At 40.6% G+C, this 15,927-nt stretch overlaps 1 protein-coding gene across 3 annotated transcripts in view; it reads left to right on the top strand.

The window, feature by feature from the left end:
- TOP1 (DNA topoisomerase I) overlaps nucleotides 1–15,927 on the top strand; it is a 96,599-nt gene that overhangs the window by 36,237 nt on the left and 44,435 nt on the right. For all 3 annotated transcript variants that reach the window (XM_025875595.2, XM_025875597.2, XM_025875596.2), the window contains exons 4-7: nucleotides 8,871–8,994; nucleotides 10,614–10,669; nucleotides 13,641–13,736; nucleotides 14,721–14,796. In XM_025875595.2, coding sequence (XP_025731380.1) covers nucleotides 8,871–8,994; nucleotides 10,614–10,669; nucleotides 13,641–13,736; nucleotides 14,721–14,796 — 352 coding nt within the window. The remainder of the gene's footprint in view (nucleotides 1–8,870; nucleotides 8,995–10,613; nucleotides 10,670–13,640; nucleotides 13,737–14,720; nucleotides 14,797–15,927) is intronic.

The following is a 15,927-nucleotide window of genomic DNA, read 5'->3' as shown; positions in this document are numbered from 1 at the left end:
GCTTAATTTTAGGGGCACCTGGGTAGCTCAGTCGGTTAAGCATCTGCCATTGATTCAGGGCGTGATCCCGGAGTACCAGGAATCAAGCACTGTGTCAGGCTCCCTGCTGTGGGGGGAAGGGGAAAAGTGTACCTCTGCTCCTCCCCCCGCTCATACTCTTTCTCTCTCTCTCACTCAAATAAATAAAATCTTTTTTTAAAAAATGCTTCATTCTATTATAGTATTTGCCAATCAATTTGGCATGATTTTGTTGCTATTACAAGAAAACAGGTTTTATACTAATGTGTTTCTAGTCTTTCCTCCTCTGCCAGATATAAGCATCAATCATTTCTCATTAGGCTACACTTAGGACCCAAATCCAGGAGGCTTTCTTCCACATAGTAACATGTGCTGCATACTTGGAATGTCAGAGAATGGGACACCAGCCTTTCTGCTGAGACAGAATGGGATATGGACCCATCCCTCAAAAGATCCCATCTTAGTCATATACTTTCTCCTGTATTGTTCTTACTTAAGGTACAAAATAAGGGGAGGGTATTAAAAGATCATTCTGTCTTATCTCTTTGTGTGGTCAGGAGTCTGAGGTGACATACCCAAAGTCACATGATGGTGTGTTAGCAGAACAAGGATGAGACACCAGGGTTTCTGAGTTGTCGTTTTTCTCCACTGCATTATTCCTTTTAGTAAAAAGAAAAAAATCTGCCCTAAGGAAGGTTAGTTGTGGAGCTAAACTGTGTAAATGCAAGCATCTCCTTCTCATATGCATGCAGTTAGCAGCTCAGATTATAAAATGCCAGATTCTTTCAGGCACTGCCTCTTTCTCTTTGGGCCCTGAGTCTGGAAGGTTTTGGCAGTAGAAGTATTAATCTCGTTAAATTCTGACCCTGTGAAAACCCCATCTCCGATTATTGCCTTTTTGGCCTTATAATAATACAGGAAGAGTTTATACCAAAGTCAAATAAAAATAATTTCCTCTTTGTCTCTGACATTGCTTCTTTCTCTTAGCATTAATATTTAGCACTTCAAGTCTGTAAAAAATATATAAATCATCCCAAAAGAAACCAAAGGAATATTCTTTCTAGATGCTAAGGAATCGCTGGACTGGGGTTGTAGGATCTCACCAGATACTTTTCTTGAAAAGTTGTATTCTTCGCTATAAATTATCTTCAGTACTAGAACTTATATAAACAACACTATTAAAAGCAATTGTGGGGGGGATTAGTTTTAGAAATAAAGGACTTCATGGGGTGCCTGGGTGGCTCATTTGTTGGGCATCTGCCTTCGGGTCAGGTCATGGTCCTGGGGTGTTGGGATCGAGCCCCACGTCGGGCTCCGTGCTCCGCAGGAAACCTGCTTCTCCCTCTCTCACTCTCCCTGCTTGTATTCCCTCTCTCGCTGTCAAAAAATAAATTAAAAAAAAGAGAATCTTTAGAAATAAAGGACTTCATATGTGAAAAACAAGATTCTTCCTGCTAGGTTTTTTTTTTCCCCCCTCCTGCTAGTTTTTGACTGTGAGTCTCTTGCCAGTTGTAAGCCTGGCACTCAGGCTGGAGTGACAAATGTGTGGAAAGCCAGGGAAGACAGAAAAGCACTGCTGTGAAATAGTAAGAGAAGTGCTTTTCCAGCCATGTTGGCAGTGCTAATCTGTACAGTCAATGAGAGAAACATCTGAGGATAAGGATGCTTTTTGGTTTCTGCTTTCCCTTCAGTTCCAAATTCTACCTGAATTAGAATTGAGAGAATATAGGATCCTAGGAAAATGCACTGGAGTTGAGCAACCAGTTCTCAGGAGAAGTTTTTCTTAACAGAATCAAATTTTAAAAGACATTTTTGCGGGGCGCCTGGGTGGCTCAGTCGTTAGGCGTCTGCCTTTGGCTCAGGTCATGATCCCAGAGTCCTGGGATCGAGCCCCACGTCGGGCTCCCTGCTCATCGGAGAGCCTGCTTCTCCCTCTCCCTCTGCCTGCCACACTGCCTACTTGTGCTCTCTCTCTATCTCTCTGTCAAATAAATAAAATCTTAAAAAAAATAAAATAAAAGACATTTTTGCTCCCTTATTTGTGAACTATTTGCCAAAGCCCTTCATTTATCTGCACATCCCCATATTTTACCGTGTCTGGGGGAAGAAATGGACATTTAACCTGAGCAGGTAGAGAAGTTGGGTAGTTCAGAAAGGAAGAAACTGAAGTACCATCACCATTCACATGGACTCTGTGATATAGTGAAAAGCACACAAAAATAGAAGTCGAGAGGCCAGACTATCATTTACTAACTGTGTCCTACATCTTACTAGTTGTGTGTCTTATTAACTTCTGGGTCTTGTTTTCCATTTTGGTCAAGTGTTGATAGCAGTATTGGTCTGGTCAAGCTTTTTAAGTTTGTTGGGGAGAATTCAGTGGAATTCTACAGATGAAAGTTCTTTGGAAACGGTAACATACTAAATAATTGAAATGTTGGTGGCGTGATTACCATAAATCCTGGTAGAGTATCATTCAGATAAATTAGAGCTGTCAATTTTGGTAATCTTTGAATCTAATTTAGTAGTTATTTATTGATAACATCCAATTTGGAGCCCTAGTTTTCAATTATATCTAGCTGCATTATAATGAACTATAATTTTTTTTTAAGAGTTCATGGTAGAAAGGGTATTTGAGCTAGCCACCGAAAGATGGTTAAGATCTTTTTTTTTTTTTAAGATTTTATTTATTATTTGACAGAGAGACGGCGAGAGCAGGAACACAAGCAGGGGAGTGGGAGAGGGAGAAGCAGGCCTCCAGCCGAGCAGGGAGCCCGATATGGGACTCAATCCCAGGACCCTGGGATCATGACCTGAGCCAAAGGCATACGCTTAACGACTGAGCCACCCAGGCGCCCAAGATGGTTAAGATCTTGACAAGGGAAGGTGATGGCTAGAAAGATGGCATTTCCAGACAGTGAGAAAAGCATTATAGAAACATGTACACTCTGTGATGTACTTTGTTCTGGGAAGAATCCAGTTAGGTGGACCCTGGGTTAACAGAAGGTAGGATAGAAAATGGGGCCCAAGAGGCAAAACTATTACATGTTATTTCACAAAGTTGGGACTTGAATCTGAAGGGAGCAAGAAGTCATTGAAAATAATTGAGAAAGGGAGATAGAGGACTTAGGCACCAACTGCATGAGGGGTCTATAAATAATTTCTAAAATTCCATTCCACTCAAAGTTTTCATAATTCTTGTGATTTTATTTAGTAACCTGTAATGGTGATGTGCATTAGGAAATCTTCATTTTTTAGAATCTTTGAGGAACTGACTGCTGCGTTCTTTTCCCAGAGACAACCTTTGAATTTGCGTAGAATTTTTAATTTAGCAAATGTTATTTAAGCCATAATTGCCTGCTTTCCTTGAAGGGGCCATGAGTCTCTCCTTCCTCCACAGCTTGGAAGCTCTTCGAGGCTCTCGCGTAGGAATCCTTTGTGATTCCATTGGTTTGCATGCTGCTGGGCTCTGCTGCCCTGAGGAGCGGGCTGGTAGCAGGATGAGTTCATTCTCTTAGGCATTAGTGGCTAAGTCTTATTCTCAGAAGATAGAAAGCCTCCTTCTCTCTCTGGCAGTGTTTCTTTTTTGTTTTGTTGAGAATTTATGTAACAGAATGGTCGAGTGCATGATTCTGGAGCTAGGTTGCCCGAGTTTAAATCCTTGTTACCTCTCACTAGAGGTGTTTCCTTGGATGAGTTACTTAACCTTTCTGTGTCTCAGTTTCCACATCTGTAAGAGGGAGATATTAGTACTTACCTCAGAGTTGTGTTATGAGGATCTAAACTGTTAAGAAGAGTGCGTGGCACTTAATGCTATTCAAATATCTGTTAAATATTTTTATTGCTGATAGAGGACAGACTGTTTTTGTTTTCTTTAATAGATTTAAATGGTTTACCGCAGCCAGTATCCTAGCTTCCCAGAATATCAAACACAGGTTTGTTGTTGTTGTTGTTGTTGTTGTTTTTCCACTTAAAGGGTTGCCTTCCTGGGCCAAAAGAAAAATATTTTCTCCTTCTAGCTTCCTACTGCCATCTCCCTACTTCTACACTTCTGCCTCAGTGTCTTACAGGAACCCTGGTCAGCCTTCTTTGCTCAGCCTCAGCAGAAGTCATAGACTTTCACTATCACTTTAAAAATAGTGTAGGTTACCTTTTTCCTTAGTGGAATTTAGCTGATTGAAGCATAAGACAGGCATGAGCACTCTGGAGATGTGGCTTTGAATCTTTCCGTTTGTTCTCTTTGGCATTGACTTTTGCTTGTCCAGGCACTGCTAGTGTGGTGGATCTTATTCCCAGATAGACACGAGCCCTGAGCCAAGGAGTCAGCTTCTGAACCTGGCCAATAATTGGTATTTTCTCTCCCAGAGTTCTAACAATGAAATTCGTATTTCATCCAAAAATGTGACCATGACCGAGGTTCTAGGAATGCTAGCTATTTTCTGTATTTTGGCCTTCAGTGTATCCCAGACTATACTCATTCTTAAAATGTATTTCTTTTCTTTTTCTTTTTTTTTCTTTTAAGATTTTATTTATTTGAGAGAGAGAGAGCACGAGTGGATGGGGGGAGAGGGAGAAGCCGACTCCCCACTGAGCAGGGAGCCTGATGCAGGGCTTGATCCCAGGACCCTGGGATCATAACCTGAGCTGAAGGCAGATGCTTAACTGACTGAGCCACCCAGGTACCCTAAAGTGTATTTTTCCTTAAGATATTTGGATTTCTTGCTGTGGTCAGTAGTAAACCTTTCTTCTGGTTTATTGTTCTTCTGTAGCCCCACTGAAGCTTTTCTAGTGCTTCAGTCATCTGTGCACTACTTCTGAACTGGCCATTATTGTAGCTTTCAGTTCTACTGAAGCTTATTTTGTGACTTTGACATATTCTGTCTATTATGTATGGAAAAGTGGCAGGATCAGTATAAAGAAGAGGGTAACATCTCTTAAAACAGTCAGCATACGAACTCCTCTTCTACATTGGTCAGACTTTCTGTCAACTCATTATCAGTGGAAAAGATGCTGCTCCTTAAGCCACCATGAAAGTCAGACTAGTTTTAAGCCTTTTGGAAAAAGAGGTACATGTTAGGAAATCCTGAATGATGATGAGTCAGTCTAACTGATCCCAGATTGACTCTGTTTTCTACCACTGGCCAAATCGTGCCTCTAACCTTCCATGGCGCACAGCCTTAGACATGCTTCTGTATCACAGGGCTTTGTCCCCCAAAAGCATTTGCTACTTAACTTCAGGTAGATTTGCTAGAAAAGACTGACACTGGGTCTTGCTCTTTGCCAGCCCTCCTGCCAAATGAGGGGATAGGATTCCCAGTACTCTGTGCTCTATTTCTGGAGGCAGGGACAGGAACGCATTTGACAAGTAGACTTGTTAGTATTGTGTTCAGGACTCCATAGTATGCCTTGTACCACAAGATGTCCTCAGTCCTGAATCATCTGAGCTTGCTTAGTATATAAAAACCCATCCCTGCTCTCTTATATCTAAACCGTTGGGAATAGAGGAGAGTGATTTCCTTTGGAAGGGCACGTTGATAGTTCCATCTCATTCTGGTCTTTGATTAATTATGACCTGTGACAGGGTTACTACTCTAGCAGGAACTTTGAATTTCCTGAATAGATTTCTCTCTGGTTATAGGCAGAGGAAATAATTGACTTTTTTCACTTTCCTGGGGGTGGCCTGGGTACTGTCTCATTATTTGTCATTTGCTTACTTCTTCCCTGATCTCTGTTCGGTATGATAATGTGAATAGCAAAGCTGAAAATTTGAGGGCTGTGTATACACTTACAGGTAGGTGCCCCAGAAAGCTAGTTGCTAGTGAAGCAGACTCATGTTCTTTCTAGGAATTGCTTTCATTGAGAAAGAGAACAGGGGAAGGTAGAACATAGTGGAAGATCAAGCGTTCCTAAACTTAGATTCCTGAATCAACAGTGTATAGTTTTGTGGGAAGACAAAATAAGGAGCAGCTATCCCAAAGGTTTTATCATTTCAGATATCCAAGATCTCTGTTCTAGAAAGTTTCTACTTGATAGTAAAACAAAGTTTTCACCTTATATATATCAAATCTCAGACTGGCCATACATTTGTCTCTAACACCAATCTACTTGAAATGGTAGATATCAATTTCATGGACATGTGATGGTACTGATTTAGCAGAAAGTGCTCTGAACTTGGAGATGGAAATACTGAGTTAAATCCAAATCCCAACTTCCCTTCTTTCTATAACATTGTAACTTTGAATTAGACTTTGAATCACTGTTTCTAAATCAGTCTAAGGGGACAATAAAATCTTCCTCATAGGGGTGTTGTGAGGATTGAATGGAATAATGTATGTGAAAATGCAAGCACAAGGCTTTCTTATAAAGTGGGAAGTTTTTCTTACTGTGTGGGGAGGTATTTATCCATCAGTATTGTGAATGTAATTGTTTGAAATTGTGTAGATGACCATTAATTCCTCTTACAATTAATGTTTTAAAAGCAGTAAAACTACAATGCTTGTAAAATGGAATAGTAAGCTCATACACTTCTCTGGTAATAGGATTTCATATGTGTAAGCTATGATCTCATATGTCTAAACTCCTGAAGAATCTGTGGCAGTCTGGCAACTTTGCTGTTTCACCAATCATTCTAAAGCTGGAGAGCTTGGGGCACCTGGGTGGCTCAGTTGTCGAGCGTCTGCCTTCGGCTCAGGTCATGATCCCAGGGTCCTGGGATCGAGCCCCGCATCGGGCTCCCTGCTCCGCGGGAAGCCTGCTTCTCCCTCTCCCACTCCCCCTGCTTGTGTTCCCTCTCTCGCTGTCTCTCTCTCTGTCAAATATATAAAATCTTTAAAAAAATAAATAAATAAAGCTGGAGAGCTTAATGAGAATTGGGAGTAAGCGTGCTCACGAGTTTGGGAGTCATTTTTGTACAAAGTACAGGATAATTTTTTGGTAAAACATTGCATTTTGGTAAAAACAGAGATTCCGAGAACACACGGAGTGGAGAGTGACATCATAATCGTGCTGAGAACAAGAAGCCTGGTAGGAAACTTGGTGACCATGTGCCTCCATGTGCGCGGGAACTAGGTGCAGCCCTTACGAGTTAAAAGGAAAAGTTTGCTCATGGAGAAACTTGTTGCTTCGCTGTGTGGCACATCTAAATAAAAACCCAATGAGAGCAACACAGAGGGAGGAGTATATAAACAAGAGAAAGTGGGCATTGTTTTCTTTCGGTCTGACACTGACGGTTCCTGGATCGTCCCAAACCTGTAGTCCTGTTTCTTCTAGGCCCCTTGTCCTCCTGCTTCTGCTTATTATTACCCAAATGCCCATCTTGAGTTGAGGCTCTCTTCGTGCTCAGAGATGTGTGTGACAGCAGATACTTTTCTGATCTAGGTTCTCTGGCTCTCGCCTAACTGGTTGCCATCATCCGTTTCTCCCTTTTTGGCTTTTGACATACCCAGGTGTGCTGGCGAAATCTCTTTAGAACAAACTCCATGGGATAGACATAACCTTAGGAGCTCATTGTTGGTAAAATCTCCTTTTTCTGGGCTGAGGGCTAAATGTGACGACAGATGGGAGATGCAGTCTGTGGTGGTGGGAAGGGCAGGAACTGATGCTGAGTCTGGGCCTGTGTCTGTGAGCTGGGGTAGCTGCCAGCTCACCTGCGTCTGGGGGGGGGGGCTCCCCAGTTCACAGCACTTGAATTCAAGTCCCTTTTGTTAACTTGTGGAATTTATCAGTTGGTGCGGTGAACAAGGTTCCTAAACTGCCTGCCCAGTGCACTGAAGAAAACAGTCCTCCAGTGTTGTGCCACCCTAAATTATAGCTTGTGATTTTTGCTTATTGCCTCTTTAGTCTTTGTCCACAGGCATGTTTCTATATAGTTGCAGTCCCTTTATATATTCCTGTTTCTCCATGTGTGGCCATAAACATTGTCCATATATATATTCATAGGGCTCACAAACTATAGTATAAAAGCTGTGTAATTTGACACATCACAGGTTCCCCCTTTTGTTCCTTACTAAGGTTGTATCTCCTTTCTTGGTGGTTTTTGTTTGTTCTTGTTTTTTGTTACGGAAAAACATCAAAATGAACATCATTTGTAATGTTATTTTCCAAAGAGAAATTTCCAGGAGCTAGATACTAGGGTATGAACCTTTTTAATGGCTCTTGCTTTCTAATGTCATATTTAGTTTTCTAGGGGAGCAGTGCCTTTACAGTGCTTACCAGTATGTCCACAAACTCCTTTAAAAGCAAGGCTTTTAAATGTTTAGCGCAGGACATGTCTTTGCTTTTAGCTAGGTCTTGTCTTATTGTGAAGGAAGGACCAAGCAGGGTTTATAAGCCCTATCTAGAAGTGACTAGCTTTTCCTAGTTAAAGCCAGCAGGAAACATCTACTGTGTTGTTGGGCTGTTCACTGCACAGAGCCACCAAATGCATTTTTTTGTGTGAATTGTTTTTACCTTTTCACATCAGATTTGAATGCTCAGTTTGGAGCTTTCATCGTCATAGTTTTTGCTGGTAGAATGTTGTAGAAACAGTGGGCTTGCTGTATATTCGTAGTCACTTAAAAAAAAAAAAGTCCTGGTATGTTTAGAATGACCACGTTTCTCTATTTGGTTCCTTTGCTCCTTCGAAAAAATAAAAACATCAAACAAGATAAAGTCCAGTTGCCAAGAGCCTCTGCTTGAACCTTCTGTCAGGACTGTTTATTTAAAGCATTGTAAGTTTCCATGGTTTCATGTTATCTGAAGCTATCTTGTGAGTTGATCTTGTGAAGTAAACCCTTGTGGTCCTTACTCTGGGCTAACTCTTTATGTCTTTTTTGTTTTGTTTTTTCTTTTTTTTTTTTTTTTTTTTTTTTTTACAGTGAACATAAAGATTCTGAAAAGAAACACAAAGAGAAGGAGAAAACCAAACACAAAGATGGAAGTTCAGAAAAACATAAAGACAAACACAAAGACAGAGACAAGGAAAAACGAAAGGAGGAAAAGGTACAGAACTTCCCATTGGGAAGGAAGGGCTGTGGGTTGTACTTTTCATTTTCTTTATCTTTAAAAGCAGGTAATGAAAGTAACCTCACTGCACAGTAAGATCCCTTGGCCTTTGAGTGAAAAGTTCTCTGTCAGGAGACTTAAGCATCAGTCACAGTCTTAAACTATGAAAACCAAAGCCCTTTACCACTGAATTTCACAGGACCAGATCTATCCATATCATTATCTTACTTTAAATGGCAAATAGGTAAATTAAGAATGTAGGGTTTCTGGAAATGCCAGTGTTCTTTCATGGGGAAAATTCTGGTTTTGGGAGAAGGCCTAGGGCCATGTTGGTCTTCTGTTGAATGAACCTTCCTGAGTGAAAACTTAGTGATGCTGGTGCTTTTGTGGCTTTTGGTTCCAGCATCACTAGTATAAGCCTTCTCAAAATCTCTCGGTTCATCTGGCTACAAATGAGGGGTATGGTGTATAGACTTTAAAAAAAAAATCATTTTGGGGTGCCTGGGTGGCTCAGTTAGTTAAGCAACTGCCTTCAGCTCAGGTCATGATGCCAGAATCCTGGGATCAAGCCCCACATTGGGCTCCCTGCTCAGCGGGGGGCCTGCTTCTCCCTCTCCCTCTGCCGCTCCCCCTGCCTGTGCTCTCCTGCTCTCTATCAAATAAATAAATAAAATCTTTAAAAAAATAAAAAATAAGTTAAATCATTTTGGGGCACATGGCTGGCTCAGTCAGAAGAGCCTGTGTGATTCTTGATCTCAGGGTTGTGAGTTTGAGCCCCATGTTGGGTGTGGAGATTGCTTACGTAAATAAAAAACTTAAAAAAAATGTTTTTATTTTAGTTTTTGAGAAAGTAATTTTGGTACTTGGTAAATTCAGGCAATATGAAATAGGGAATGTAATAAAAATTACACCTTCCTTGGGGCGCCTGGGTGGCTCAGTCAGTTAAGCATCTGACTCTTGATCTCAGCTCAGGTCTTGATCTCAGGGTCATGAGTTAAAAAAGAAAAGAAAATTACACCTTCCTTTCACCTGTCACTCATTGTCCTTTATCTTTCTCTTTCTGGAGGCAGCCACTATATCCACTGTTTTTTTGTATTCTTCCAGAGATACCATATTTGTGTGTGCATGTGTGTGAATGCATGTGCATATATATGTGTGTGTGTATCCTTTTATATGTCTGAAGAGTTTTGAAAGACCAAGTGTGTCTGGGAAAGTTGGGGGAATGTGAATATACTTTGCCTAAATCAGAGAAGGCAGGAAACAGACTATTCCATTTTGTTTTGTTTCCTTTTTTCTCTGCCCTGCCAAGGGCAAATACTTGAGAGAGAGAGTATATTTATTGAGGGAGGGGGACCTGCCATCATTTAAAGGTAAAAAGCTGCCATTTTGAGGGGAAACATTTCTCAGTAAATTGGATAATTCACCCCGAAGAACTGTAAAAAACGAGTCTTAGGAAAATGTCAAGACCTTTGCTTCCCCTGTTCAGTTTTGTTAATAGTAAGAATGAGTCTGCGATCAAGATGCTCCAGGAATTGAAGCCAAATGTTCTCAAATAAGAGAAAGGCTTTTTTAAATTTAGTCCCTTTAAGGTACTAATCAGTTACTATTATTTTCAGGTTAGAGCCTCTGGGGATGCAAAAATAAAAAAGGAAAAGGAAAATGGCTTCTCTAGGTAAGACTCTTCTGCTGCCTGGGCTGCTCTTTCTCTTGGCCACCTGTGCATGTGGTAGTGTCACCTGAACTTACCTAAAATGTACTGACCGGGCCCCCTCTAGGTTTCCAGGGAGCTTGGCCGTGAGAGGACTTGGTCTAAGCTAATTTGAGCATCTCTGAAGTGTCATTTAGTGAAACTGACCAGCACATTTTCCAGAAGGCTATTTTGAGTGGAGAAGAGTAACAGGAAGAAATTTCTAAAAATTCAGATACAATTTACATACCGGAAATTTCTCCCTTTAAAAGTGTACAGTTTATTGGTTTTTAGTGAATTCACAAGGTTGTACAACCTCCCCTACCCCACTATCTTAATTTCAGAACATTTTCATCTCCCCCAAAAGAAACCTCATACTCAAGTCAGTAGTAATTACGGAGTTTCCTGGAAAACCCTACTCTGAATTCCTCCTTAGTAATACAGTAGTCTTCCCCCCATTTGCGTCCCCCCCCCCCAACTTAATCCACAGTTTTGCTTTCTGTGGTTTCATTTAGCCACGGTCAACCACGGTCAGGAAGTAGGTGATACTCCTTCTGATATTGTCAGAAGGTCGGTAGTAGCCTAATGCTATGCCACAACAATGCCTGTGTCATTCACCTCACTTCATCTCATCACGTAGGCATTTATCACACATTACAAGAAGAAGGGTGAGTACAGTACAATAAGATATTTTGAGTGAAAAAGAGACCATGTTCTCATAAATTTTATTACAGTGTATTAAAATTGCTGTTTTTATTGCTATTAATCTCTTGCTGTGCCTGATTTATAAATTAAACTTTACCATAAGTATGTATGTATAGGAATAATTATGATGTACATACAGGGTTCAGTACTTGCATAGTTTCAGGCATTCACTGGAGGTCTTGGAATATATGCCCTGTAGAAAAAGGTGGACTACTATATTCTGAGGCTCATCTATAGCTATAGAAGCTTACTTGGTCTACCTTTTAAGGATAAGTGTAGAGTTGAGTAGGAATACATTATCTCTTTTCAAGAAGAGGAAAATGCATACAATCTAGAGGTCGGTTTTTCTGTACTGTTTCTGCCATTTTGACTGTTTTCCTCATCTGCCTCAACTCCCTAAAAAACCCTCCAGTTTCAAAAAATAATTAGTTATGATCATATATTCTCACTTGCTGCATTGAATGATAGAATGGATTTCCTAGGAGTTGTTGGAAGGGTTTGCATATTGACTAGAACAGAGTGTTGAGGAGTTTTGCTTCCTTGAAACTCTGAACTTTCAGTTTCATTTGGGAACATTTTTGAAAATTCTGCCATGTTCTCTGAATCCCTTGACTAGGAGAAGTAGGAGCCCTCTTCAGGCATATTTTGTAACTGTTACAGGAATGTGGAATAATAATTCAAGAAGCATTAGAGCTGAAAACTACCCTAGGTGTTCTGATTTCTTAGATAAAGTGAGTACAGGGTGGCTATTTCCTGCCAAGAGACCACCTAGGACTTTTATAAACTAACACTAAGGTATAAATAGACTCTCTGGACTTGGTGTGTAGTCTAGGATTCAGTTTCAGACTTTCCATGTTAGAAGATTAGGAACACAGTCTTCCAGGCAGTGGTCTCTATATTCACCTTGCTGGGCTGCTTGCTAGCTTGCATGTTTGTCTTTGTAGACAATCAAGATGCTTTCCTGGGTGGAACACAGTTTTCTGATAAATTGTTTCAGAAGTTCTTCCTTCAGCCCTAGTAACCCTTCCCACATGTTGTTAACTTCACCCATGACAGTACTAAGATCTAGCATTTACTTAACTAGTTGGGTCAGTGGCAGTGTTTCTTTCCTTTTGGTGCAAAGCGTTTGGAGATACTGGACTCTTGATGCTATGTTAGTGATTTCCATGGTGAGGGGAAGCAGATATAGAGATTGGCATTTGAGGAATGTGCAGAAATAAGGAAGAAAAGCTAATCTCTTTAAACATTCAGATTCTGTGTCAAGCAAAGGGATCCAGTATGCTTGGGGAGTTTGGGGTGTGGTAGCATTGAAACCCCGCGAATATCTTGACTGTCCTTGGCAGCTGAATCTGGAGGCCTATCCCTTGGACCCCTTAGAGATGGATAATTTCATGTTGGGAGGCGTTCTCTGTCCTGAGTTACTTAGCTTCATAGGTGCTTCTGGCCGTCAACAGTGAGGTTCTGCCTAGATGTGTCAGGCCAGGGAACATCCCACGGCTGTGGTGATTGCTGGTCCCATGGGTTCCCCTCCCCCCACTTGTTCCTTCCTCTTTCTGGTTCAAAATAGTTGTCTAACAATCATCTTTTTATATATTCAGAAGGCAAAAAGTCTTAAAAATAGGGCAAGGCACTCTTCTGTGTATAACCTAAGTAAACCAAGGGAGGAAGTTGAACAATGACTGGATTTGGTTTGGAATGGCTTCAGTTTGTTCATGGCCTCTTCTCTCATTTAGCACATTCCCTTCTTTTGTTGTAATGCCAGCTTAGTTATTTTCCCATGTAACTAAGGTTAGTTTCCATTAGAACTTTAAGGTTCTTGGGAAATAAATTTTTATTCCCTCCCTTGTAAAATTATATTTAGCTTTTGGAGTACTAGAATAATCAGTTTGGATCATTCGAGGATTTAGATACATAGTAGATCCCTCCTGCAAGGTGAGGGAACAATTAAGTTTGTTCCTGTTGTGGTTTGGGTCATGCTGGCAAAGGCAGCGAAGATGCAGTAGAAAAGAATACTGACTTAGATTAAGGAGTCCTGATCCCCAGTCTTGATACTGCCTGTTCATCTACTTCACAGGGTTGTAGTGAGATACTAAGTGAAAAGGAGCGCTTACAGAAAACTTTTACAATAAGTACAAATGCATCTTGTTAATCCTTATCTTAGCTACTTCTCAGTGAGATGATTTATTCCTACTTTAGATTATTTAACATAATGTAGACATTCCCAAACTCATTAGTTTTTTTCCCTCTGTAGTCCACCACGAATTAAAGATGAACCTGAAGATGATGGCTATTTTGCTCCTCCTAAAGAGGATATAAAGCCGTTAAAGAGGCCTCGAGAAGAGGATGAGTGAGTATTTTTTATTCTTTGATTTTTGAAAACAAAAAGGATTTGTTTAAAGAATAAATGGGATATAGGTCTCTCCAGTACACAGAAAAACTGCATTAATTAACTTTAGTCATCTGGAATTTGTAATTAATGGACTGGGCAATTCATTTATCTTTGAATTATGAGATGCAGGGTTTGCTAAGCAAGTTAGTGTATCTGAGGCTTAGCTGGAGAATATGTATTTTTATTATTTTTTCATATTTAAAAGGTAATGCCTGTTTATTGTAGGAATTTCAAATAATACAGAATTCATAAAGAATATCTATTTAAGTTGCTTTTAATTTATCACCTACCACAGATAATTTTTCACTGTTAAAGCAATTTTTCCTAGGATCTGTGCCTGTCAGTGAATTCTAAGTGATGTTTCCGTATATAGAGATAATAAAATTGCTCTTAAAATAGTTATTTGAGGCTTACGTGTACCTCTTTCTGAGATTCCGTGAGGTTAAGTTCTATTCCTTATGTTCAGTCTTGTATAGCTTATTATGCTTCAGGAATCTACAGAGGATTTGTGGTAGAAAGTGGATGGGAAGGGAGGAGAGAACTACTTGGTGAACTCATTTGTATTCATTTAGAATGCATACAGTATTTCTTTCCTCCCCCTTCCAGCCAGATATTACCTTGTGGTAGCCATTGTTGCACTGGGCATTTGGTTCCCAGACTTTCATCTTCTAGTGGTGTCTGTTTCCAGATAGCCCTCTACTCCCCTTCTCTTCCAGGCCTGTGTGTAGTATAAATTGTTTGTTTTGTTCTGTGTAGGACTGTAACTGTTGGTCCTTGGTCAGGCCTTCTTTCTCCATTCCTGTTCTGACTGTAGAATGTCCAGCTAAGAATAGTCATACCTGCATTCGAAGCCTCCAAGAGGAGTTTGGAGGTCCTGATCCTGTTGGTGAGAACTACTGTGTCAAAGTTGTGTTAATTGCATATTCATGTTCCCCTTTGTAGTGCTGATTATAAACCTAAGAAAATTAAAACAGAAGATATCAAGAAAGAGAAGAAACGAAAACTGGAGGAAGAAGAGGTTAGTAAAGAGACTATGGCCCTTGGAGGCTTGGGTTTGGAGTAGGGAGTTTTCCATAAACAACTTTTGAAGGCAGATGAGTTTTAGGGAACGTATTGGTCTGTGGTAGAGGAAACGCTAAGAAAAACTCGTAGATGTGTAGCGGTGGCCGTGGCACTGTGAGTTTTAAGATCTCTCTTAGCCTTCCAGGGTGTCTACCCATAGCGCTGCTGCCAGCTGATGTTTTTGGAGAAACCGCACCATCTTCATACATGCAGAGGCAGTGTTAACAAGAACTTCCAGGCTTTCAACCTGGAAAAGTTTCCCCTAAGATTGATTTTTAGCACTCTCATATTTAACAAAGCTTGCTCATCACTCACTTTGGGTAACTCTGTGTGTTTAAGGGCCTTGAATTGGGTGCCCCTGGACATATGAAGAAACCCAAGCTCTTTACCACAACTCCTCCCAGTCTGACCCCTGCATCTGGTGCCCTCCTTCATCTTGTGCCTCTTCTCTAATTGAGCTTGTTCCAGCCTCACTGGCCTCCTTTGTTTCTTTTCCACACTGGATTCTTTTGTGCTTCAGAGCTTTATGTAGCACATGCTGTTCCCTCTGTCTGGAACACACATGCTCTTCCTCCCTTCTTCTCCTGGCTTATCACCTTCCTTAAAATCTCAGCTCCACTCAAATACTTATGGTTGTGGTAGATTTAAAAATATAATAATATGGTTCCTTTTGGCACGTGGTATTTCTTGTACTAAAGAGTTGTTAGCAAGTAATTCAGGAGAAGGATGTCAGAAATTCACAGGGGTCTTAATCTTGCACTCTCCCAAGAGAAGGGGTTGAGTGAGTTCTTAGCTCTTACGCTGCATTTGTGGTTAGCCACGGCCATGGGCAAAATGGATTCACAAGTATTAAGTCAGTAGCTTGTCGAAGTATGAGCCATAAAGATAGTGATAGGGAGCAGTGAGTTTTAAGAGTGTAATCTACTGCAGTAGTAGTAAGAATGATAATAATCAAAATTAAATGTCATAGATGCTTACCGTGTGCCAAACACTTTATGCTTTATATGAATCACTTCATTTAATCTTTACAATAGCCATTAAGAGGTAAACATTGCTACTATCTATTCTCTGCATTTTACAGATGCAG

The sequence above is a fragment of the Callorhinus ursinus genome, unplaced genomic scaffold (genome assembly GCF_003265705.2).
Source record: "Callorhinus ursinus isolate GAN/ISIS: 27379988/994484 unplaced genomic scaffold, GSC_fseal_2.0 scaffold38, whole genome shotgun sequence".
NCBI classification, from domain to species: Eukaryota; Metazoa; Chordata; class Mammalia; order Carnivora; family Otariidae; genus Callorhinus; species Callorhinus ursinus.
Note: the sequence above shows the minus strand (reverse complement) of the source record. Positions and strands in the feature narration are given on the sequence as shown.